This window comes from Pongo abelii, chromosome 5 (genome assembly GCF_028885655.2).
Source record: "Pongo abelii isolate AG06213 chromosome 5, NHGRI_mPonAbe1-v2.0_pri, whole genome shotgun sequence".
NCBI lineage: Eukaryota > Metazoa > Chordata > Mammalia > Primates > Hominidae > Pongo > Pongo abelii.
The window spans coordinates 71048807-71076645 of NC_071990.2; the positions used below are offsets into that span (position 1 = coordinate 71048807).

Here is a 27839-nt window from a genome sequence, read left to right on the forward strand (position 1 = left end):
GGTTGATTGAAATTCACATTACAATAAACATTACACGTGTTCTCACTTATGAGTGGTAGCTAAATAATGAGAACACATGAATACATCCGGGGTAACGACACACCCTGGGGCCTGTTGGAGGGTAGGGGATGGGAGGAGGGAGAGGATCAGGAAGAATACCTAGTGGATGCTGGGCCTGATAACTGGGGGATGGGATGATCTGTGCAGCAAACCACCATGCACACATTTGCCCGTGTAACAAACCTGCACATCCTGCACATGTACCCTTGAACTTAAAAGTTGGAAATTTAAAAAAAGAAATTCAAATTACAGATGGATTGCAGTCGTTGGTAATATAAAAGTCTGGAGATTGATCACAGGAGTGAGGAGCTGAGGAGGGTTAGAGAGCAAGAACATTTAAAAAGAGGAGAAAAGGAACCCAGGAGATCAAAGATTAGGTTTACCTACATAGCTATTGAGTTCACCAAGAGTTATGGCTAGACTAGTTTTTGAAAAAGTGACCTTAAATTAGAAAATAAAGCCTTCAAGAAATGAAGGCTTCCCAGGGTTTATAGAGTACAAAAATGAGCAAGATAGTGAGTGGTACTGTACTGTCTGATCACAGGAGACTCAAAGCCAGTGGTATAAGTGGTTTTAGGGAGGAGAGACAAAGAATGTCTCAAAGCATCAGTAAGCAACAAAGAAGCTCCAGACCCAGTGGTAGAAGTTATATGGAAGTATTGAGAGAGATGCAGCATCTTCAGGGAAGAGCAATAGAGAAACCTTTGTTTCTTTAGGCAGTGGATTCTCACCTCACATTACCTGGGTGCTTTCAACAAGATTTACTTTCATTGAGGAGAATTTCTTTCCCTTCTCAGCTCTTTAACATACTCAGAAGTTGAGTTTCTGGTCTGCTTGGTTTCCCTTTAAGTATATATTTCCCGAAGCATCTCAAACTTAAAGAAAAGTTGCAAGTACATTATAAAGAACTTTTTTTCCTGAACCATGTAAGAGTAATTTGCCAATATGATTGCTCCATCATCCCAAATATTTTAGTGCATTATTTTTTTCTAAAGAATATTCTCCTGTATAACCCCAATACACCCATCAAAATCAAGAAGCTAACACTGACACGTTACTGTCGTCTTATCCATAGCCCCATTCAAGTTTTGCTGGTTGTCCCAGTAAAGTCCTTTATAGCAAAATGATCCAGTTTCAAATCATATATTGTAATTAATTGTTATGTCTCTTTAGTCTCCTTCATCCTAGAACAGTTCCTCAGTCTCTTCTTGACTTTCATCACCCTGACACTTTTGTGGAGACTACAAACCTATTATTTTTTAGAATGGTCTTCAGTTTGCATGGGTTTACAATTTCCTCATGATTCGATTCATTTTATGTGTTTTTGACAGGAATATCTCAGAAGTGATGCTTGTTCTTCTTGTTACATCCTATTAGGTGATACGTGGTTTCTATTTGTCCAATTCCTAATAATGTTAACTTGGATCACTTAATTAAGGTGCTCTCTTCCCAGCTTCTCTACTGTAACATTACTCTTTTTCACTTTGCAACTAATGTCTCTTGTTTCTTAAACTTCAGATTTTTTCATTCACTTATTTATTTATATCAGTATGGACTTACAGATTTCTGTTTACTCAATGGATGTTAATCCATTACTGTCATAATTTATTTTGATGCTCACTTTGTCCCAGATATGGCCGGGGCATTCTTTTCCAACTAGCTTCTATGCCCTTTTGTTGTGTCCCCACATTCTCTAATCACTTCCTTACTTTCTGGTATAAAAAAGATGGTCCAGATTTATCTGTGCCCTAGCTTTGGAACCAACCATTTCTACAAAGCCGTGGATCCTTTTAGTGGAGAATAGTACTAAAGACTAATATTTGTGGTTGTGCTACTCCCAGGCCATTTGAGTGGACAAAGATAGTAAGTACATTGTATACACCTATACACTTACACATACATATGCAAATTTACATGTCTTTATCTAAATATCTGGTGAAAACCATAAGTTCATATCAGTACTCTCAGTTTCAATCCAGTACCATGGGACTCATTCTGTATTTGTATCTCCTTTCCATATGTGTACATCCTTTCCCTGATAGGTAAGAAAACTGGCTCCCCTTATCCTTTAATATATTTCCTTATTTGATCAGTGCCTTATATGTGCCAATCTCCTGTCACTGCTTCTTCTCCCACACAGATGGTCTCCTTGAACTAGTTGGGCTTCACCTTATGCAAGGTCACTCCCTTATGTGGACCCCCTCCTTACCCCACTTGACCTCAGTAAGGCCTTGTGCCAGGAGCTCCTTTTCCTCACTTGGATTCCAGTAGTGTGTCAAGCTGCTGCTGCTGTCCACCGCCTTCTTGACTCCCACCCCCATATGGAGTCTTTTTATCTCTTTCAGATTCCTACACACCCTGTACCAGGCTGCTCCTCAGTAAAGACACTCTTTCCATCTAACTTGGGTTCCAGTCCACCATCCTGAGGTGCCTTCCCTTGTGGTTGCCCTATTCATCCTGCTTGGGCTCCCAATACCTTACTCAAAGTCACTGCTGCACTTAGATTGCCTCCTCATCCTGCTCAGGTTCTGACACTTTACTCTTGGCTGCCCTCCTCACTCCACACAGACTCTGACATCAGGCCACCACCCCATGTGGATTTCATATGGGCATTTGGACCCTGTGCTCCCTGGCCTGCAGAGGCTCCCTGCCTTTGACTGACATCCACCAGCTTATGTGGACATCCTCATGACTCCAGTTGGAGTCTTATATCCCATTTTGAGCTCCAGACCCACCTTGGTCTCTAGTTCTTTTTCTTTTTCTTTTTTCTCTCTAGTTTCAATTGTTATTTCTGGAGCACAGGGTAATAAGATCATAACAGCAGGTGGGCTGTTGGAGTGACATCAATGACCCAGAGATAAAAACCAAACTTCAAATGGTAAGGACATAGTCCTCCACAAGACTCCCCTCATGTCAGCCATGAGTTTAGTGGTCTGCAAGCTACCCACAGCTGTGAACAGCTGGCTACAAATTTGGGGGTTCCCATTATTCTCTCATGTTTGATAATTCAGTAGAACAACTCACCAAACTCAGCATAGTGCTGTACTTATTATTACAGCTTTATTACAGCAAAAGGATTCAAATCAGAATCTGTATAGAGTTGATCTGAGAGGGTCCCAGATGTGAAGCTTCCATTGTTTTCTCCCCATTAAGTCAGGACGCATTAACTTCTCTCCTCTCGAACATCCAGTATGTGAGGATATGCAGAGTATTACCAACCAGGGAAGCTCACTCAAACTTCAGTGTTCAGAATTTTTATTGATATTTCCTTATGTAAGCATGACTGACTGAATCATCGCCCATGTCGCTCAGTCTTTAGCTATTCTCCCCTCTCTGGATATTAGAGGTTATATCACTAGGCTCAAAGCTCAACTCTAATCACATGGCTGGTCTTAGTGATGTGGCCAGCCCCCATCCTGAGTCATCTCTTTAGCATAAACTAGGGGCCACCAAGGATTTAGAGGCTACTTCTCAGAAACTGGAGACAAAGGCCAGCCAAATTCTTTATTCCAAGTGTTTAGAGCTGAACTCCTAGCAACCAGTACAAAGGCCAACCAAATTCTTTACTATTCAGCTATGGAAAACTAAATTGCTTTCCTAAATGTGATATACAGATCAGTTGTTCACTCTAAAATTTCTGCTTCAATATTTCCTCATTTACCCTTCAGATTAAGATGTCATGCAGTAATTTTACAATGCTCATAATGTACTTATTTATTTTCTAATCATAGAAATAAGTAAACTTTCAGAAATGTTCCAATACTGCAGTATAAATTGATAATGACACTATAATAATATAATCAAACATATAGTATTTTAAAGTTCAAGTGTTAATTTGCTTGTGTTATATTTTACTTTTATCTGTCAATTACATATCTTATCTGTTTTAGGTATGACTTTAGCCTTTCCAGCCTCAGTTCATGATTCTCTAATTTGCAGTAAAACATTTCAAATTTTGTACAAAAATGAAGAGGTTGTTTTAAATGATGTTATGATCTTCAAAGTAAAAATGCTATTGGATGAAAGAAAGGTAAACATCTCTTCATATTTATTTATGTAAATATTTTTTGTAATGCCTCAAGGTGTTATTTCTAACTTTCTATAAAATTTCAAAAAGTATCTCATAGTGTAATTTCTTTTCAGATTGAAGAAACCCTTGAGGAAATGAATTTTCTATTATCCTTGGATCTACACTTCACAGATGGAGATTATTCGTAAGTAGCTAATCAATTAAAAAACCTTTAGGCACTTATGACTGTTATTTGTTATTATTAGATTGCCCATTTTCTTCTTAAAATTCATCCTATCCCTATCTTGTCTTGAACTACTTGTGTTTTCTGGGGAAACTTCATGAGAATGATTAGGCCAGCTCTATTGTGCCCATGCCGAATCCATGAGCTCCAGATAACAAAACCAGACAAGTCAAAGAAATATGGAACAATTTTTCCTAGCTCCTAGAAATTGCACTGTTAATGTAATACCACTACCATGAGGCATTTAAATGTAAATGAGCTCTTTTCCACTGTATCACTGGCTAATCTTTCTTGATGGCATCAGTTATGCTTTCTTTAGGTAGGACTTTGTTGATATTCTGAGAGTTATCAAGACTGATGACATGCACTTGACAGTTGTTCTAGTTCATTAATTTCCAGAGCCCTTGAGGAAGTTTTAGGATTGGCTACCTCCAACTCACCCACACACCTGGACATGCAGTCATATGTTTTAGGAACAAATTTTGCTTGTGTTCATTGAAAACAAGAATCAGAGATTCACTTAACAATTTTATTTATGCAGGGTTTTTTCCCCCATCTCAAATGTAGTTTTAGCAATAATTCTCAAAAATGATATATAAATTCAGACTGCGTGTGGGATAAGTAACTAAAAAGTCACATTACTGGAAGGCCTACTTTAGATGTTCTCTTCACTATATGGTAGCTACTGTTCATCTGTAATACTTGTTCATTACAAGGAATTTTGTAAAGTCTTTTTTTTCCACCAAGTCAGAATTATTTAAGTGGAATAAGCTGAAATGAGTAGGTAGTTCATTACCTGTAGATAGTTATAATGTATGGATGGAATTTTTTTAAGTATAATTGGATATAATTTTCATGGCATTGTTTCACATTTTTAGTATGTATAAATCTAATGACACACTAAATATCTACAATAAGATATGTTTTACTTTTTAAAATAACAATGGCCTGCTTATTTTTGAGCAGCACTTAATAAAATTTTGTAGAGTAAAAATAATTTGAAATATCCTTTGGGATTTATTATAATAGTATTTGACCTATGTTATACTGCAGCCTTGTAATAAAGAGTATTCTCTGTGGGGTAAAATTTTAAGATGAGATTAATTCCTGAAGTATCAAAAAGGATTCATTTTATAGGAATATTAGTGAAAAAATAGTTCATATCATGGACTGATAGAAAACAATAGGTGGGATCTGATTATTTTCTCAATTGGTACGTTTCATATTGCTTTCTAATGCAACTTTGATGCTTTAAAAATTACTCTCATTCGAAATTTTTAAAAAGTAATTAAGTAAATAGTTTTTATAGTTTCAACTACTGTATAATATATTGGCCTTTACTAAATATTTCATACTTACATGCTAAGTGTTCCTTTTTACAGGGCAGATGATCTGAATGCCTTGCAACTAATAAGTAGCCGAACATTGAAGCTGCACTTTAGCCCCCATAGAGGCCTTCATCATCATGTTAATGTTATGTTTGATTACTTCCACCTTTCTGTTGTGTCTGTTACAGTTCATGCATCATTGGTTGCACTACACCAGCCACTAATAAGGTAAATTTGACTAATATTTTTGTATTAAGCCATTCTTACACTGCAATAAAGAAATACCTGAGACTGGGCAATTTATAAAGAAAAGAGGTTTAATTGGGTCATGGTTCTTCAGGCTGTACAGGAAGCATGATGCTGGCATCTGCTTAACTTCTGGGGAGGCCTCAGGAAACTTACAATCATGGCAGAAATCAAAGGGGGAGCAGGCATCTCACATGGCCGGAGCAGGAGCAAAAGAGTCAGGGGGAGTTGCTACACACTTTTAAATAACTAGATCTCATGAGAACTCACTCACTATCATGAGGACAGTACCAAGAGGAATAGTACTAAACCATTCATGAGAAATCTGTCCCCCTGATCTAATCACCTCCCACCAGGCCCCATTCCAACATTGAGGACTACAATTCAACATGAGAGCCTTATTAATGTAGCATTTTTTTATTTTTATGGTGAAAATGTGTACTTTGCTAAAGATAACTGAAATAATAAGGGCTTTTAAAATTTATAATAAAATTCAAGAGTATGGGAACATTGGCTTGATAACTTTTTTATTACAGAAATATGAAGCCATCTTTGTCAATCCCAAATAAGTTAACAAAGAAAAAATACAATCTGGAAATAACCACGCAACATTGTTTATTCTGTACCTATGTTTTGTGCAATGTTATACTATAATTACTCTGGAAAAGTATGTGAATTTTTTCTTTTTTTTTCTTTGCCTTTTATCCAGATAGGCTAATTTTATCTTCTTAACTGTACGTCATACAGTGATACTTGCTTTCCAAGTCATTACCAATTTTATGAATTTTTACTCAGCCTTTTAAAACTATATCATGTACCATTAGTTCAAAGGTATATAATATTCTGGATCATAATAAATGCATTGAGATAATTATTTTTTTCTGTTTACTTCTATGGGTAGACAGATTTCTTTCATTAAAGTAAAAATACAGTGCAAGGTCTTCAGTTTTTACAACATCATCCTTGTAGTATGGGCAGCAGATGGATGCTTCAAATCAGTAAATTATATGAAAGTCTCCAATTTTATTTGATTTCTAAACTATCTACAATTTCTGATGTACATCTGATTCTGACAAATGATATTAGGGATGATGCTTAAGGGATATGATGGTAAACTGATTTATCAGAAAACTAAGTAAATCATTTTGCAAAATTACCCTCAGAATTTATGGAAGCCCAACACAATTTAACATATTGACCACAGGTAATAACCTCCTATGGCATATCTTTACATTGTTTTAAAAACTAATTGAAAACGTCTTTCATTCTGTTGCTCTCTCATCTCTTACATGTAGATCACCTTGACCTAGTTCCTTTTAGAGCACCAGGCCAGGAAGACATATATTTCTCCTGATGACTTGTTTTGCCTTCTTTATTCTATAGAAAGATCTGTAACTGGTAGTTTTGCTGTCTTTTTCTTACCTCCTAGGCCTTTGAGAGGTTGTGCTAAGTTATTATAGCTTTTATAAACAGAAAGGTGTTTTTTTATTACATACATAATTTTATTATAAACTTAAAATTTTTTTGGAAGATTTTCTGAAATAGAATGTGTGAATGAAACTTTTCTAACAAAGTGTGTTTTTTGAAATATAACTTTTAAATAATATACAGTATTGCTTTTATATGATTTTGTGTTTGGTTTTAATGCTAAATGTTTATCTGTTTATAAAATGTATTACTCTAGTTTTCTAAATCTCTTTTTGTAGTTTTAAGAAGAACCCCTAATTAAACTGTTTTAACTATTTCTTTTTACGACTTACCAAGATTATCTTCATAAAACTAGCTGTGTTTCTCTCCTGAAAAATGCACGAACAATTCATAGGAGGTTAGCTCAGGTTATTAATGTTGCTTTTTAAGGCCCTAATTAAACAGAGTAGATATTCACATCACCCTCATAGTGAGTTAAATATGTGCTTCCTCTTGCAATGCAGCAATTTTTTGCCACAGACTAATAGGAGAAAGGGGCAGCTCATCTCCTAGAGACCATTTACTGGAAGAAGAAATTTTTGGCTCAGAATCAGAAGCCAAGAGGATTAACTGTTGACTCTGGTTAGTGACTAGAAAAGAACACAATATGCCTGTAACAGCTGAGGTTGCTGTTCTTTACCTAGCTGCCATGGGCCTTTATATCTAACACTCTCTTGCTGCTAGAACTTCGCTGTAAAAGCAGCAGCATCTTTACCAGCCTTTCTCTACCTATAAATGAAAGGTCGGAAAAGGAAAGCAAGGAAAGGGGAAGGCGAAGCTTTTTGCTGGTGGTGTGCTGATAAAGGGGTCATGTCTAAGGGTAACATTTCCTACTCTATATTCTTCAACAGGTTTTTCCTGAAGTTTTATTATTGGTGGGTTTTTTATCCTCCAATCATTGAAAATTTTTTAATTTATAACAGTATCTTTTAAATTTTCATTTTTATTTAAAACAATTTTTATGGTCAACCCAATCTACAGACGTTATATCAGTTACTTAAAGTAAGTGGCTTAGGATTTCTTTTTTTGCTTCTTTTTTATTTGAACTGTTTCTTATATTTGAATTTTTTAAGTACAACTTTTATGACAATTCTGAAAAACACATTGTAACAAGTGGAATTTACCACTTATTTGAGACTCCCTTCTTTGCTGGGATATAGACATTTTACTTTTGCAAAGCAAATGGATTTTGCAAACAAAACCTGCACTCTGCTTATGGCAACATTATTTTTCTTTTCTGTCTTTTCCCTTTTGCCAAACTATCAAACAGTTCAGATGCTTTGGCCTACTTTATCTCAAATATAATTGTGTATGATTTTTCAACAGTCTAACAGAAATATGCTTCTTCCTCTATGGAATATAAATGTTAATACTAACAGAAGTAATTCATATAGTATGTAATTGATGGTGCCTTGAAGCTGGAGGCTGGAGGATTGCTTGAGGCCAGGAGTTTGAGACCAGCCTGAGCAACATAGCAAGACCTCACCTCTACAAAAAATGAAAATTAGCCAAGCATGGTGGCACATGACTGTAGTTCTAGCTGCTAGGGACTTGAATAATAAAAAATTATTTTAATAGAGCTTATAGCCTTTTAGGAAAGAGAATTAAGGGAAAGAAACTTATTCTTGAGAAATAGAGGCATCAGGTAGATTTAGTAATTTTCGTTTTTCTACATTTACATGGGAGCTCTTTATTTCTGGGAATGGCATTCATATTTGATTAAGTGTTAATGTTGTAAATTTGGTAACCAGTTCTGACATCAGGATTTCCAAATTCAAGCTTGGCTTTCATTTGTTGTTTAGCTGCTCTAAATCTCACCATGTTTTATCTTTGATGTTCTTTGAGACTTCCAGAAGTCTAATTATAGCAAGCAATGTCGAACATCTAGCCCTAATTTTTTAATATTCATTTTATTTTTTCATGATTATTCAAATTATTTTTTAAAATTACTTTAGGAGTACTTTTGAACTTATAAACTTGCAAAACCCTTGCTGTTCTATTTCTATAAGATTTTCCTTTGTAAATATTTAACTTACATTCAAATAGACTCTTATGACAGTAATAATATAATACTTCTTCCTCCAGCTTTCCTCGCCCTGTGAAGACAACTTGGTTAAATAGAAATGCACCAGCACAAAACAAAGATTCCGTGATTCCTACTCTTGAAAGTGTGGTCTTTGGTATTAACTACACAAAACAGTTATCACCAGATGTAAGAACTGAATATGTTTATAAATCTTTTCCTTATTTTAAAAGAAGTGTTTTTAACTATTTTGTCTGTGAATGTTGTATTTCTTTTTTAAATTATTTCAGCTCAGCAACTTATAGATCTAATTAAATATGATCTTAAAAATTGTTTGGTTCTAATTGTCTATTATGAAAACTAACATGATACTTCAAAATGTTACCAGATTTAGTGGATAGACATCTTTGACAGCCTGTGCCCTTTAACTTGTTACTGTCACCCCTTGGTCCAACAACTGGTAGAATCATTCCAAAGGAGCCTTTAAAGAACAATTGCCAGAGCTGAGACCCAGCGTAGGGTAGCGCAGGCCAGGCGTGGTAGCTCACGCCTGTAATCCTAACACTTTGGGAGGCTTAGCCTGGAGGATTGCTTGAGGCCAAGAGTTTGATACCAGCCTGAGCAACATAGCAAGACCCCACCTCTACAAAAAATAATGGTGGCACGTGTCTGTAGTCCCAACTGCTAGGGAGCCTGAGGCAGGTGAATCGCTTGAGCACAGAAGGTTGAGGCTGCACTGAGCTGCAATCGTGTCACTTCACTCCAGCCTAGGTGACAAACAGACCCTATATCTAAAAAAAAGAAATTAAAAAAAAAAAGAGTGGTGCAAGTACAGCTATTATTATAAAAGAAAAGGGGACATACTATAAGAGCTGAATGTCTGTCCTTCAGTCTAAATGTTATATAAATACCATGCTATCAAAAATAATAATTTAATCTACTTGTAGTTATAAAAACCCACTGTAACAGAAACATTTCATGTTTAAATTTATTGTATAAACAACTCTCAAATATTACCACTTTTTTTATATGTATTAGAATAAATTTAATTGACAGATGGTTAAGTATTTCTTCTTTATTTTTCCAAGTTTCAAATGTAACATTTTGTATTACTGACACTCTGTATCCTACATCTGTTTTTTGTTTAGGGTTGTAGCTTCATCATTGCAGACTCCTTCCTACATCATGCCTATCGTTTTCATTATACACTTTGTGCCACTTTGCTGCTAGCCTTCAAGGGATTGCACAGCTACTTCATTACAGTAACAGAAGAGATTCCTTCTTGTCAGAAACTAGAACTGGGTATGTTAAAAGTAGCAAGACCTATCCTACAGTTCAAATCATTCTCTTCAGTCTTATATTGCTAGCTATCAGCTTTGCCATAGTTTTTCTATACTAAAACTGCAGTGTTTGTGTGCTTCACTTCTCTCTCAATTCCATCTTTTTCTACCTTGATAATCACTTTTTGCTATTTAAAAGTGTTTTTCAGAACACTAAAAAATAACTTCTTGGTGCTAAATGTGAAATGAGTCTTTTAAAAAAACATGTCAGTATACTGTTCCTCTTAAAGTATAACCCAAAAACATGCTAGAAAGCAAATGTAATTATCTGCAGAATCATAGGAAGGTAAATTAAAGCCACACTTCCAAATATTTTACAGTCTAATCAGATTGTAGGTACTTAGGGCATTTTTATTTACATTTGATTTTATAATAGTTATCTCAGATCTCAAATTCCTTTTATGTTGTTTTAGAGAATAATAACATTACTTAGTATTTTAATATTTTAAAAATCATTGAAATTGTTTTAAAAAATCAAACTTCAGGTTTCATTCAGAAGTAATACCTGTATGTATTTGTAGTGCATAATAAAAAATCATATTGCCTTGATTTCGTTTGCCATTTGTAGCTTGCAAAATGCTTTTACATACATTATTTCACAGAAGATAAATTATTGGGATTGGCAAAATAAGTTCTTATTCAGACTTTTTATGTCAGTTTTATTAGCTTTTATTTTCAAATATTGGCTAATAGCTTATAAAAATATATTTTAATTTCTTTAGAATATATTGTTTTATAATTATGTTTTTTAATAAATCATAAATTGCCTTTTAAAATTTATTGAATCAGTATTCTTACTTTATTCCTTTGTTCCTCAAGGATTTCAGTCTTTTAACAATATTAGTCCACTCCCTAAAGTAGTCACTGTTCCTGAACATAGTTCTTGGGTTTGAGACTAATCAGACTACTTAAAAAATTGTATCGGATTACAGAGGAATTGCAAGAAAGTGTAAGAATTTCTACCCCACTTAAATTTAGCTGTGAGAAAATGCTGGCTATTGTGCCACTATCAGCAACTACTCAAGTGCATTTAATTAATTAATTAAGTCCACTGTTCAGTCAGTTGAACTCACACTTTCTTGACTAGACATAGATACCACTAAACTGACTGTTTAGAATTCTTGATTCAGTAATCCTAATGGTTTCATAGATACACAAGCAATAGGAAAATGTGTTTATTCTTTTTTGACCATGTATTCATTCTCAAAACAAAAATGGTAGTGTGGAAAAGACAATCTTCTGATCATTATTCTCTGAAACAGTCTCTATTTTCCTTGCTACTTTATGTTCTTAGAATTCCTGTTTCCCTTAGGAAAATTCTATAGAAGGCTACTACCTCAAATCTTCTCTTTTGAAAATGAATCATTTACAGAATAGAGCTAATTTAGGCTATCACTTATCCTCAATTAATGGAAAGTTATGTTTCAAGTATCTTTATTGGTGGTTTGGAAATCAAAAACAAATTTTAGTTAGATTTAATGACCAGACCACAAAACTATTATACTACCATATTAATGAAGGACAATATCATGTGCCTGAAAAATAGTGTGATGAAAAGTAGTGATGTAAAGCTTAAAATCCATGTATAATGTTATTTCTACAAAAAAAACCAAAAACGTGTTAATAGCTTTGATGTGGAATACTGCAGTAGATTCAAGGAGGCATTATCTTATGTAAAGAGTGTACATTTGGAACCATTTCTGTCACTTACTTACTTTGAACCTACAAACACAAAGTGGTTTCCATTCACATGGTAAGGAGATTGAAGGGAATCAGATGTGGTACATGTGTCAGGAAGCAAAGGTGAGATTATCCAAAAGAAAAAGGGTGTAAAGGATCTCTAGGAACAATACTTCTTAACAGTGTACTTCCCTTGGGCTTTTAATGAGCACCTCCTGTGTCAGTTACTATGCTAGATGCTGAGGAAAGAATAGGTCCCTGCCTTTAAAGAACTTTGACTTCTCCTGTTCCCTCTCCTCTCACAGCAACGGTATTAAGAAATCAGCTCAGCATTGGGATGGGAAGGAGAAATTCACCCAGCAAAATGGGGCTTCTTGGGGTTTTAATATATGAGATGGGCTTATAAATACCTGTATAAGGAAGATGTCCATCTGCATATAATATTAAAGTAGATTTAACATGTAATATTTACAAAGAAAAACATATGAACCACATTTTAACTTAGAAAAAAATCCTCTCTAAAAGGAAGTATGTTTATTGGTAAAATTTATAATTAGTAATTAAATAAAAACATTTCTCCTTTTAAAGGCAAATATTTATTTCAAATAGCTTAGACCAGCAGTCCCCAACCTTTTTGGCACCAGGGACCAGTTTCTTGGAAGACAATTTTTCCACGGATTGGGGGAAGGGATTGTTTCGGGATGAAACTATTCCACCTCAGATCATGAGGCATTAGATTCTCGTAAGGAGCATGCAACCTAGATCCCTCACATGCACAGTTCGCAATAGCGTTCACGCTCCTATGAGAATCTAATGCCGCTGCTGATCCCACAGGAGGCAGAGCTCAGGAAGCAGTGCTTGCTCGCCTGCCACTCACCTCCTGCTGTGCAGCCCGGTTCCTAACAGGCCACAGACAAGTACCAGTCCACAGCCTGGGTGTTGGGGTTAGACAGTGTTAGCAATTATTATTAATTTATCAGTCTGGCTTCAGCATGATCATGTATTCATAAGATTTTCAACTTTTTCTCTGGTGAGGATGGCTTTTATGTCGTGTATATTACTTTGGGCTTATAGATGTAATATAGAAAGTATCGTAATAAAAGTGCCCTTATATTTAATTTCAGAAGTTAATTACAAGATGAATGTCAACTTTATTCCAAATTATTTGCTTAAAATATTTTATCAGAAAATAAAATTCTAAAGCAAACCCAGACTTCAGTTTTAAATAAGTATATGATAGAAATAAAATTACTAGTACCTTACACATAGATTTACTTAAAATATATTTCTCGAATGAATGAATGAAATAGCACAATACAGTTTTCATTGTTACTTGAAAAAGTATAGGCATCAACATAAAGCTTAACAGTTTCCTAGGGATTTTTAAAATCAAGATTCATCTTCAATAAATATTGCTAATATATTGTGGTGTTTTTAAACTTTACGGTTTTTATTTTCCTTTCTCTTTATTGTGAATTTTAGTTTATTCTTGAATGCATCTTGTAAGAAAACATCTAAAAATACTATTAACTATAAAAAAAAGTATTTGTTACATATTCTAAACTATCAATGTCTTTTATTTTTATTCTAGCAAAATAAAATTGTGAACACTAATATATTTCTATAATGTACTATTGACCAAACACCACTATATTCACCAGTTTTAATAAGTGGATACAGAGTAGTTCTTGATTAAAGAATATTTCCTTCTATTACTTACCACTTTCATTGAGTTTTCAAATAAGCATATATTTAAACTTCTTAAACTTGACTATGCTTTGAAAACTTTTCTAAAATATGTTCCCTCTTTTAAAATAACGCCTTGAGTTCCTTTCTGCTTTTTTGCCTTTCTCTTTTCTCCTAGATGAATGATGTACATTTTCTGATGACATATAATTAAATATTGATTTGGTGCAAGGAGCTCTTACTGAACATGAGAGTCAGGAGTTCTGGAATTAGGTTTGGGCAAGTCACATAGCCTATCTGAACCCCAATATCTACACTTGTAACAGCAGGGAGTTAACGCTGAGATCCCTGCCAACCTAAAATTCTGAGTCTAATTAATTAAAACATACTGGATTGTGAAATGTTGAGTGGCACATACATTTAAATTAAAAAACCAAAGAAATATATACTTGAATGTACATCATTTGTAATTTTTATAAGCTAATTAACTAACTGCACTATCAGATCAACACTAAGTCTATTATTAACAAGTTGGAAAATTCTAGTAAGTTTTGTTGTGAAAGGAGTATAGTAACTAGTGCTGTGTGCAATCCTTATGACTAGCCAAGGCCAACATGCAGCTCCTATATGAGCGTCTTCTCAGAAGAAAACAGCTACGAACACAGAAAGACAACCATCTAGGTACGTTTACAAATAGCTTAAGTAAATGATCCCTTTTAATTAATTAGTATGAAATTTTGCTTTAAATTAGCCTCAGATTTCATAAATATATATTTAATAATATAGTATGTTTCCACCATTCTGAAGAACTTACCTTTAAAATCAATTTGGTTTGTAGATAAATTTCGGTTAATTTCCTAATTAATTTGTAATATTGAAGTTTTTACTTAAATCTGGAAATGGTAGTTGCAAAACTCTCTGGCTTTTTTCATATGTTTTTTAAAGTTTCTATGAAGAGCACTTTTTCAAAACCATGATTATTACTACAATTTGTTGGTTTAGTGACATTGCCTTAAATTTGCTCAGTTATTTTATCTTTGGCTAGGCCTAGTGATAATGAAATGTAATTTTAAAACTAAACCAGGCCGGGTGCGGTGACTCACACCTGTAATACCCGCACTTTGGGAGGCCAAGGTGGGCAGATCACCTGAGGTCAGAAGTTGGAGACCAGCCTGACTAACATAATGAAACCCCCCCCATCTCTACTAAAAATACAAAATTAGCTGGGTGTGGTGGCGCATGTCCGTAATCCCAGCTACTCGGAGGCTGAGGCAGGAGAATTGCTTAAACTCGGACAGTGGAGATTGCAGTGAGCCGAGATCGCGCCATTACACTCCAGCCTAGGCAACAAAAGCTAAACTGCGCCTCAAAAAAAACTAAACCTAGTTTTCTGCACTGCAGAAATAGAGAAGAGATGGGAGGCTGAGGCAGAAGAATTGCTTGAACCCAGAAGGCGAAGGTTGCAGTGAGCCAAGATCATGCCACTGCATTCCAGCCTGGGCAACAGAGTCAGACTCCCATCTCAAAAAAAAAAAAAAAAAAAAGCTTTTAAAAAAGAAGTAGAGAAATATCCAATCAGGATCTGGGTTGTGTTGTTTGTTTGTTTGTTTTAGTCAATTTGCATCTATTTTTTGTTATTCTACATTTAAAAAGCAAAATAACATCAAATCACACTCTCTGGATATGTTATACATGGTAAAGGAAATGTTCTGATTTCATTATTTTATTATACATTTTCATATATATGTTAGACTTTTCTTGAATAGCAATAATTTATTATCTATGAGTATATTAAAAGTTTTCACTTTGCATTCAGTAAACCATCACAATTTTTTTAAAAATTGTGAAAAGCTGTAGGAATCAAAAAGTGAAATAAAGTAAGTATTTATTTCCCAATTTTCAGAGGTATGAAATGAAGGAAGTTAAAAAGCCAAAATCTATCTCAACATTTCTCAGGTGAAAACTAACTCAGAAATATTTGAGTTGTGTTAATTTTCACTAAGACTGTTAAGAGAAACTAATTTTCTTGTCAGGAAGGAAAAAGAAGAGTTGAAAATTTATTGTCATTCTTTCTGGAACATAGTATTATATTCTCATATAAAGTTACTGTAAAATTAAAGAATTCATAGTATGAAACTGTGGCCATTTATGACATTTTAGCATTTTTTAGCAATTAAAATATACTTCTAATTTAGACTATTTTATTGCCAGCCTATCAGTTTACATGTGAGCAGTCTAAATAATTTTACAGAATGCAGTTTAATGTAATAAGATCTATTTTTAAAAAATGAGCCCCATCTTGGTTGAGTAGAAAAATACTTAATTTTCAAAACTAAAACATAATGAAGTTAGTTAACACTTTTGTTGAGATATCTTTTATCCTTAAACCTAACATTGTATTGCCGTTGTCTGAGCTGTTATAAATATTTGTTGAATGAATGGATAGATTTAGAAAATAAATGTTAGATACATGTACCCTTTGACCTAGCATCCCCACTTCTGTTCACCTGTATCATAGAAATAACATACTAGGTAGTATGTAAAGATACAGGTACAAGCATGTTTATTGCATTATTGTTCTTAGTGGCAAAACAGTATAAACAAAGATCAATGCCCATTATTTGGGCAAAGAGTGGAATACAGAATATATCATGATGCACCCACATCAAGGAATACTGTATAGTCATCTTAAAAAATGCTTTAGTGCTAGGTACCAGAATACTGTGGGGTAATGCTGAGAGAAAAAAAGCAAGATGCAAAAAAATGTGCAAAATACAATCCTATTTTTGTAAAAGAGTGACTCCAAAACTCATATGTGTATATGTATATTATATTTGAAAAATATGGAAGGATATGCTCCAGACTGTAACCTTGGATTAGTAATAGGAGCCAAGCCCCCCCCCCCAGAAAATATATGATAATCATCCCATTTATACATTTCTATAAAATTGTATAAATGGATGTACAGTATACCCTTGAATAACACCGGAACTGGGACACTGACCCCTGTACAGTTAAAAATATACCTGTAACTTTTGACTCCTCCAGTACTTACCAACTAATGGCCTGCTATTCACTGAAAGCCTTACAGATAACATAAAAGTTGATTAATACATAAAAAGACTAGTATCTACACGTTTTTATGCAATCATGACATATTCATCTTTCTTAATTTTTTCAATATTTCTAGGCTACATAGTTTGCAAGTTTCATATTCTTTCCAAAATATTTATTGAAAAATACTTGTGTATAAGTGCATCTGCGTAGATCAAACCTATGTTGCTCAAGGGTCTGTTATATATGTCACTTTAAAAAGAAAAAATAATTAAAATAGGATTTTAAACTCCCTTAAAAATCTAAGTGATTTTGAAATTATTTTCAGTACTAAGATTTTAAAGTTAAATTATGCTTTTAAACATTGTTTAACATATTGTTTGCATTGAAGTAGCTCTCAGTAGCTATAATGCAAACATACCCATTTATGCAGTTAAGTTCTTCTATGTAAACATTAGAAAAATGTGTCACAACTCTCAAAACCTTATTTTCAAATTTTTAAAAATCAGAGGTAGAATATGTAATTTCTAAGACTAATTTTACTGATTTTTTTTCTGTCACAGGAAAAGATCATGAGTAATGTGAAAACAGATGTTGGCCTATGGGAGTGGTGGTTTTAATGCAGAGTCTGTTGCTGGTTTTTTAGTTTTGGAAAACCCAATATTAGAAGCCACTGGTTTATCTGACAGTGAAATGATTTGTGAAATCATTGCAAATTTCTTTAGTTACCAACAAGTTGGCCAAATTAGTGATCTATTTTTTGGTATATATCAATATCTAAATACAATTTTACTTGTATATTTTGTGTTATGAAATATATGTTTTCCATTGATTTTTAGTTAACAACAGAGTATTTGTTGTTTATGTTACCGGGAGGGGTACAGCATCCTTGATTCTTGTTGAAGGAAGAATTCAGCCAAGAGACACGCAGCAAGGGTTAAATAGCAGAATTTATTTAAAGAGACAGTAGTATACTCTGAAAGATAAAGTAGAGCAAGCTTCTGGAGAGAGTGAGCCAGCAGCAGCCAGTGCTGGGGGACTCTATGAAGAATACATGATTATTCATGAAAGGGCATGAGGAGGTGTCACTTGCAATCATGTTTTAGGCGATCCCCTTGGGCATATGTGCTCTGTAGTTGTACATGCTAGTACACATGTTGCTTGTCTCGTTAGCATTTAAAATCTCCACCTAGGGGTGTGTTTTTTACTATTATAATGAGCAAAAGACCACTCTAGGGTGAGTTATTGGAGGAGTGCACATGCTTCAGGGTCGCAGGAGCCCAACCACAAGGCCAGGTATAGCCAATATAGCCGTTGTCCTTTTTGCTGTCAGTGGGAAGCATCTCCAGGACTTCTTTGCCCAGAGGCTCCTTTGCCTGCTCATATCTGGCCGTCTGCCCACTCTAACAATTATACCATGGTTGTGTTTTTACCACATAATTGTGATTGCTTTTTTAAACAAATTTAAATGTTTATCATTTTTATCATGTAGTAAACATTCAGTCTGTCTTACAAATTAGTCAGCTGATGAGTGAATTCAGGGATGTTATAGAATGTGTTCTTGCCTTTGTGTGAGAGAGATCAATTAAACTCTTTCACAACAAGATTATGGGAATTTTGTGTGATTATAACTATGCTGTTACAGTTCTTTTAAAAGACCTGTTTGATTTCTACTTAAAAATTAAGTGTATGTAAAGATATTTCAGACCTTAGTGTAATTCCTCCTTGCCAAAAATAAATAATTTATAAATCTTTATATTTTGTTAGTTTCTGTTTTTCCTGGTAAATATTACCATTTTAATTGTAAATTTGTGCACCTCTTTATAGATGATTATAGCATACATTAAGTAAATCAGAATTGTATGCAAATATCTGCCTCAGTTTAGGAATATTTTATAGAAAAATAAATGTATTAGGAACTAACTCTCTATTAAAGGATCTCGACATTTATTTTTATTAAATAGCCTACACCCCAGGTATGTTTTAAATGTTTCAGTTATAAAAATTAATTTTACTTGAGCATTTTAGGAATAGCTTTTGTAAAACACAAGAAAGCAAGGCATATGTATATATAACACAAAATACTAAACTGTACTGGAAATTATAAAATATGAAATACAGTAAAATCTAATTATATAGTTGGTCTTTTCTGTGACACAGTTGTGCAAGTTACTTTATGTATATAGTTAATATTTCCTTGACAGTGTTAACTCTTGTGAAAACTAAAAAATGATATTTATCAGAATGTAGAATTTAATAATCACATTACCTATGTAATTAATGTTTATGAAAACACGTTACCTTGAAATTTAATTCATTGAATACAATCCAGATCATTCGTAATTTTCAGTTTTTTATGGGAATTTTATTTTTATAAATTAAATATCTAACATTGGAATATTTCCTCTACTCTTTACTCCTTCCAGAGGAAATGGATGTAGAAGCTCGACTTACTGAACTATGTGAAGAAGTTAAGGTACTTGGATTTTTTAAATTCACATCATCAAGTTATTTGAGTGGTTTCTGTTTCCTATTCTAAATATTTTGTCTATGAAAACTTAAAGTATTTATAGTTCCTAAAATGCAAAGATAAAATGGTTGATCATGGTAGAACCACAATTTAGTTGGTCAAAATTCATCTGGCTTCAGCATGAAGTTAACTTACCTTTTAAAAAGTATATTATTCTTCATATAAATGAAATAGCAAAGATAATTAACTGATCAAACTGTACATTTTCTTCTGTTCACTCAATTTCTGGACACATTTTTAAAACATCACTTAAACTTGTAGAATGATACTGTTTAAAAATGAAAATTTGTTTTATTTCAGCAGATCAATTTGCTTCTCAGATCATTTTTTCAGTTCACTCTTGCAATTAAATTGAATATATTTGCCTTTCTTTTTCTGAGAAACTAAATGCTTTAACTATTTAAATGCATGTTTCACTATGCATTCACTCTTGGTCAGCTACATTAATGGAAGAAATCAGAGGTGTGAATCAAACAAAAATATGTATTTGGTTTGGATATACTTTTGGATATAAATTTGAATGAGGACTAGACCTATTCAAAAAGGTATTCTCCGTAGAAAATTATACATATGCAGGATACATCAGTTTTGTATACTGTCCTAGAGGTTTTCTCTGCAGTTCAAGTAAGATATTTTCTTTTAAAAAGTCACTAGTGTTCTTATGATAATTGCTCAAAAGAACATTAAACATTTAAAAATAATCTTAAGATGTGTGCAGTTAATATGAAATCATCTGCAGTGTTTCACTGAGCTATTAAAGAAAATTTGAATAAATATACATATGATACTCCTGTAGATAATCACTAAACGATACCAATTTTACTCCAGTCAATCATTTTAATGAGTCCAAACCAAAATCCCACTGGAAATTTAAGCTTGTTTTTAAAATCATTTCAAGAAATGTAAAGATGACTAAGAAAAACTTTTTAAAAAATAATGTAATTTTTAAATAATACAAATGTAGAAAGACTTGCTCAACTGGATACTAAAATATATGTAAAATAATAAAAATGAAAGGAAATAAGGTAGGATTTCGCTAAAAGAATAAAAAGACAAGTCAGTGGAATTAAACAGCCCTAAAATAGTCACTATTATGTTTAATAACTAAGTATATGATAAAATATCAGTAACATCAGGGTCTATAAATATTGTGGTAAAGTTAACGTCATGCCATGCTATAGCAGCAGTTCTAAGTGGACTGAAGACTTAAGTGTCCAAAGAAATTAGGAAGAAAAAATTACATATATATGTAAATATAAACAATCTGATCTTGGGATATGAAATAACTCCCTCAGACAATTTTTAAAAAGATAAGTTTTTTGAAGACCAATAAAAACCTGAGGGACAAAATATGACATTGATGATTTGAAATTTCTTTGTAACAAAATATACTATAAATTTGAAAGCAAAGGATAGACTGGAAGAGAATATTTGCAATATTTAAAACAGGCTAATGGTCAGTGCTCACTATATATAACATGCTCTCATGTATCAATTTTAAAACAACATACAATGAGGCAGTATACAAATAACAAATTCTTAGCAGAATAATTTAGCTCCTGAAATGATACTCATTCTTACTGGAAACCAGGGGAATGCAGATTCTAATAGGTTATTTTTTTGCCTATGAAATTTGCAAGAATGAAAGTGACTACTGATCTTCATTTTTTGTAAGAGTGTAGTGAAACTAGTATCTGCATACCCTGTTGGTGATGGTGTAAATCGGCACAGTATTTTTTAACATTAGTGCATCGATGTATTTTTAAAACTCATATATTGCACAATTATCAATCTGCTCAGCAGTTTTTATTTGATAATCTGTTCCACAAAAATACTCATAAATGTGCACAAATATAAGGAATTACATTATTAATTATTATCAATTCCGATGTAGCCATTTAAAAGCATTAGGTGGATCTCTATGAAATTGTCATGAATTATTTAATTCAGAAAATATTTATTAATCCATGATGCTAGATACTGTTTGCATGCTGAAAACTCTTCAAGACATATTAATTGAAAAAAATAAAAATATGAATATTATGATTTCATATAGTATGTTAAAACTAAAAAGCTGTTTGTGTATTTTATTGTGTTTATGTGATTACATATGAAATATTTGAAAGGATATATATATTCCAAGCTTTTAACAGTAATACAGAAAAAAAGTGTCATGGAGAATAAGGTTTGTAAAGGGGAATTTTCTTTATATGCGTCTATATTAAATGTTTAAAAATAACACATATGTATCCATGTATTGCTAATAAATTTTTTAGGTATACATATTTAAATTCAATATGTAAATGGATGTCATAAACTTTAACATCAACAACCTATAACATATTTATAATACGTCTTGAGACATGGTGAGATACAAATTCTCATACCTTGTATGTCTTTTTCAGGTATTAGTTTGGCAGTATGTATCCACAGCCAGAAAAATATCTCTTCTTAGTGTATACCAAAAGCTAAACAGAGGTTCATGTGAAGATTCGTAATATTGTAAAAATGTTTAATAAATGCCCAATGGTAGAATAGTTAAACAAATTATGGGATACTTGTAATCTAAGTTATACAGCCGTAAAAGTGATGTTTTTGGCCGGGTGTGGTGGCTCACACCTGTAATCCCAGCACTTTGGGAAGCCGAGGCGGGCGGATCACCTGAGGTCAAGAGTTGGAGACCAGTCTGGCCAACATGGCGAAGCCACATCTCTACTAAAAATAGAAAAATTAGCCAGGCATGGTGGTGGGCACCTGCAATCCCAGCTACTTGGGAGGCTGAGGCAGGGAGAATCACTTGAACCCGGGAGGCAGAGATTGCAGTGAGCCAAGGTCACGCCATTGCACTCCAGCCTGGGCGACAGAGTGAGACTCTGTCTCAAAAAAAAAAAAAAAGATGTTTTAAACAAGCGTTTGATGAAGTAGGAAAATGTTCATACTGTATTATATTCAGTGAAAATTGTGTGAAACTATATATTATTTTAGCTTTTGCTTTATGTATATAATTGAAAAAAACTTGAAGCCGGTACACTAAAATGAACTTTTTTCATCTTTTTTTGTTTTCACATATTTTCTAAGTAAAGCAGCATTTTGCAATCAAACAAGATCAGTGAGTGTTATGGGAAAATATATGTATAAGATAATGTGATTTGAAAAAAACACAAATATAGCCAGACACAGTGGCACACACCTGTAGTCCCAGCTACTCAGGAGACTGAGGTGGGAGTACTGCCTGGGTCCAGGAGTTGAGACTGTATTCATACCTTTGAATAGCCGCTGCACTCCAGCCTGGGCCAAGTAATGAGACCTTGTCTCAAGTTTAAAAAAAGAAAAGAAAAATACACAAATGTAAAGTCTTATTCCTACATTTATATATATAAGAGATCTTGCCAAACTTAATTCTAATTTCCTTTTTTAATATAAAAAATTGTATTATTATTTATTTTGGTATTTATTACAAGAGATTTATGAAAACCAGAGAAATAATTTATCTGTGCTTGAAGGATGCTTTTCCAACAATGAGAGTACTAAAGTTTTCTCTTTCAGAACTGCGTTATCATTATCCCTAGGGAATAAAATTAATAAGTACTAGGAATCTGGATAAGCTTGCTCTCAGGAAGAATAAAAAGAGAGATGTGTACTTTATTTATTTATTTATTAGCCTTGGTTAAAGGCCAGAGCATTGTTTCTACTTTTGTATAGACTATGCTAAGTAAAGTCTTTCATATCTTATACAATGCTATTTAATTACTCTCAAATACTTATCCAACTCTTCTTTTTCTAAACTCCATTAAAACCCTCCTTGGGGACAATAATAATGCAAGTTTCAGCTTATGTCAGCTTGTATTTTAAAGTCCATATTCTTAAAAGAGACATGAAAAACTTGTTAGCTTCATTTCTGCTACAAAAATGTTATAAAACCATCTCTGGGGAAAAAAACACAGCAGGAAATTCATCATATGTTGATGAATCTTTATTCATTATATCTTGACTGTTAGCTTCCATTCCAGCTTCTGGTATTTATAAACCTTTTCCATAAATTATGAGAGCTCTTTTTCATAAAAATATAAACATTTTCCATAAATTCTGTAAACATGTAAATTTTTTTTATGAATTCTGGAAGGTTTTTTTCTTATCTGAAGACTGTAACTTCTCATTCACTCATTTATTCACTTAGTAACTATTTATTGAATTACTACTATGTACCAGTAACTAGAGTCACAGAAGTGAATAGGACATGATCATAATTCCTCCCCTTCTTACTAATTTTGTTTAATTTTTGTTTAGCGTCTTCTCTGAGTTAGGCAAGGTAAATGAAAGTGTGATTTGAGTTGGGGAAGAAAAGCCTGCTGAATTGCAGTATTTAAAAAGAAATAAAAATAAACTGAGAGTAACAGTATCATATGTGATAAGCAGCCTTTGGGGATACACACACACATACACATACACACAGAAATATATTTTATTTTATTTTTTATTTTTATTATACTTTAAGTTATGGGATACATGTTCAGAACATGCAGGTTTGTTACATAGGTATACACGTGCCATGGTGGTTTGCTGCACCCATCAACCCATCGTCTACATTAGGTATTTTTCGTAATGCTATCCTTCCCCTAGCCCCTCACCCCCCGACAGGCCCTGGTGTGTGATGTTCCCCGACCTGTGTCCATGTGTTCTCATTGTTCAACTCCCACTTATGAGTGAGAACATGTGGTGTTTGGTTTTCTGTTCCTCTGTTAGTTTGCTGAGAATGATGGTTTCCAGCTTCATCCATGTCCCTGCAAAGGACATGAACTTGTCCTTTTTTATGGCTGCATAGTATTCCATGGTGTATATGTGCCACATTTTCTTTACCCAGTCTATTGTTGATGGGCATTTGGGTTGGTTCCAGGTCTTTGCTGTTGTGAATAGTGCTGCAATAAACATACGTGTGCATGTATCTTTATAGTGGCATGATTTATAATCCTTTGGGTATAAACCCAGTAATGGAATTGCTGGGTCAAGTAGTATTTCTGGTTCTAGATCCTTGAGGAATTGCCACACTGTCTTCCACAATGGTTGAACTAATTTACACTCCCACCAGTAGTGTAAAAGTGTTTCTATTTCTCCACATCCTCTCCAGCATTGGTTGTTTCCTGACTTTTTAATGATTGCCATTCTAACTGGCATGAGGTGGTATCTCATTGTGGTTTTGATTTACATTTCTCTAGTGACCAGTGATGATAAGCTTTTTTTCATATGTTTGTTGGCCGCATAAATGTCTTCTTTTGAGATGTGTCTGTTCATATCCTTCATCCACTTTTCAGTGGGGTTGTTTTTTTCTGGTAAATTTGTTTAATTTCCTTGTAGATTCTGGATATTAGCCCTTTGTCAGATGGATAGATTGCAAAAATTTTCTCCCATTCTGTAGGTTGCCTGTTCACTCTGATGAGAGTTTCTTCTGCTGTGCAGAAGCTCTTTAGTTTAATTAGATCCCATTTGTCAATTTTGGCTTTTGTTCCTATTGCTTTTGGTGTTTTAGCCGTGAAGTCTTTGCCCATCATGCCTGTGTCCTGAATGGCATTGCCTAGGTTTTCTTGTAGAGTTTGTGTGGTTTTAGTTCTTACATTTAAGTCTTTAATCCATCCTGAGTTAATTTTGTATAAGGTGTAAGGAAGGGGTCCAGTTTCAGTTTTCTGCATATGGCTAGCCAGTTTTCCCAACACCATTTATTAAATAGGGAATCCTTTCCCCATTGTTTTTTTTTTTTTTTTTGTCAGATTTGTCAAAGATCAGATGGTTGTAGATGTGTGGTGATATTTCTGAGGCCTCTGTTCTGTTCCATTGGTCTATGTATCTGTTTTGATACCAGTACCATGCTGTTTTGGTTACTGTAGCCTTGTAGTGTAGTTTGAAGTCTGGTAGCGTTATGCCTCCAGCTTTGTTCTTTTTGCTTAGGATTGTCTTGGCTATACTGGCTCTTTTTTGGTTCCATATGACATTTAAAGTAGTTTTTTCTAATTCTGTGAAGAAAGTCAATAGTATCTTGATGGGGATAGCATTGAATCTATAAATTACTTTGGGCAGTATAGATATAATATTGATTCTTCCTATCCATGAGCATGGAATGTTTTTCCGTTTGTTTGTGTCCTCTCTTATTTCCTTGAGCAGTTGTTTGTATTTCTCCTTGAAGAGGTCCTTCACATCCCTTGCAATTTGGATTCCTAAGTTTTTTATTCTCTTAGTAGCAATTGTGAATGGGAATTCACTCATGATTTGGCTCTCTATTATTGGTGTATAGGAATGCTTGTGATATTTGCACATTGATTTTGTATCCTGAGACTTTGCTGAAGTTGCTTATCAGTTTAAGGAGATTTTGGGCTGAGACAATGGGGTTTTCTAAATAGACAATCATGTCATCTGTAAACAGAGACAATTTGACTTCCTCTCTTCCTATTTGAATACCTTTTATTTCTTTCTCTTGCCAGATTGCCCTGGCCAGTACTTCCAATACTATGTTGAATAGGAGGGGTGAGAGAGGGCATCCTTGTCTTGTGCCAGTTTTCAAAGGGAATGCTTCCAGCTTTTGCCCATTCAGTATGATATTGGCTGTGGGTTTGTCATAAATAGCTCTTATTATTTTGAGATACGTTCCATCAATACCTACTTTATTGAGAGTTCTTAACATGAAGAGAAGTTAAATTTTAGCAAAGGCCTTTTCTGCATCTATTGAGATAATCATGTGGTTTGTGGATTACATTTATTGATTTGCATATGTTGAACCAGCCTTGCATCCCAGGGATGAAGCCGACTTGATCGTGGTGGATAATCTTTTTGATGTGCTGCTGGATTCGGTTTGCCAGTATTTTATTGAGGATTTCCTCATTGATGTTCATCAGAGATACTGGAGTGAAATTTTGTTTTTTTATTATGTCTCTGCCAGGTTTTGGTATCAGGATGATGCTGGCCTCATAAAATGAGTTAGGCAGGAGTCTCTACTTTTCCATTGTTTGGAATAGTTTCAGAAGGAATAGTACTAGCCCCTCTTTATACCTCTGGTAGAATTTGTCTGTGAATCTGTCTGGTCCTGGGCTTTTTTTGGTTGGTAGGCTATAAATTACTGCCTCAATTTCAGACCTTGTTATTGGCCTATTCAGGGATTCGACATCTTCCTGGTTTACTCTTGGGAGGCTGTATGTGTCCAGGAATTTATCCATTTCTTCCAGATTTTCTAGTTTGTTTGTGTAGAGGTGTTTATAGTATTCTCTGATGGTAGTTTGTATTTCTGTGGGGTCAGTGGTAATAACCCCTTTATCATTTTTTATTGTGTCTGTTTGATTCTTCTCTCTTTTCTTCTTTATTAGTCTCGCTAGTAGTCTACCTATTTTGTTAATCTTTTCAAAAAAACCACCTCCTGGATTCATTTTCTTTAAAGGTTTTTTGTGTCTCTATCTCCTTTAGTTCTGGTCTGATTTTAGTTATTTCTTGTCTTCTGCTAGCTTTTGAATTTGTTTGCTCTTGCTTCTATAATTCTATTAATTGTGATGTTACAGTGTCGATTTTAGATCTTTTCAGCTTTCTGATGTGGGCATTTAGTGCTGTAAATTTCCCTGTTAACACTGCTTTAGCTGTGTCCCAGAGATTCTGGTACATTGTCTGTTTGTTCTCATTGGTTTCAAAGAACTTCTTTATTTCTGGCGTAATTTCGTTGTTTACCCAGTAGTCATTCAGGAGCAGGTTGTTCAGTTTCCACGTAGTTCTGTAGCTTTGAGTGAGTTTCTTAATCCTGAGTTCTAATTTGATTGCACTGTGGTCTGAGAGACTGTTTATTATGATTTCCATTCTTTTGCATTTGCTGAGGAGTGTTTACTTCCAATTATGTAATCGATTTTAGAATAAGTGCTATGTGGCACTGAGAAGAATGTATATTCTGTTGATTTGGGGTGAAGAGTTCTGTAGATGTCTATTAGGTCCACTTGGTCCAGAGCTGAATTCAAGTCCTGAATAGCCTTGTTAATTGCCTGTCTCGATCTGTCTAATATTGACAGTGGGATGTTAAAGACTCCTACTATTATTGTATGGGAGTCTAAGTCTCTTTGTACGTCTCTAATAACTTGCTTTATGAATCTGGGTTCTCCTGTATTGGTGCATATATATTTAGGATAGTTAGCTCTTCTTGTTGAATTGATC

At 34.0% G+C, this 27839-nt stretch overlaps 1 protein-coding gene across 23 annotated transcripts in view; it reads left to right on the forward strand.

Annotated features, from left to right (window-relative positions):
- Positions 1–27839, forward strand: part of FAM135A (family with sequence similarity 135 member A) — a 153676-nt gene that overhangs the window by 64300 nt on the left and 61537 nt on the right. For 12 of the 23 annotated variants that reach the window (XM_054556975.2, XM_024247966.3, XM_024247968.3 and 9 more), the window contains 7 exons: positions 3951–4090; positions 4204–4274; positions 5696–5869; positions 9440–9566; positions 10526–10679; positions 14687–14764; positions 19564–19613. In XM_054556975.2, the coding sequence (XP_054412950.2) occupies positions 3951–4090; positions 4204–4274; positions 5696–5869; positions 9440–9566; positions 10526–10679; positions 14687–14764; positions 19564–19613 (794 nt within the window). 23 annotated transcript variants of the gene reach the window in all.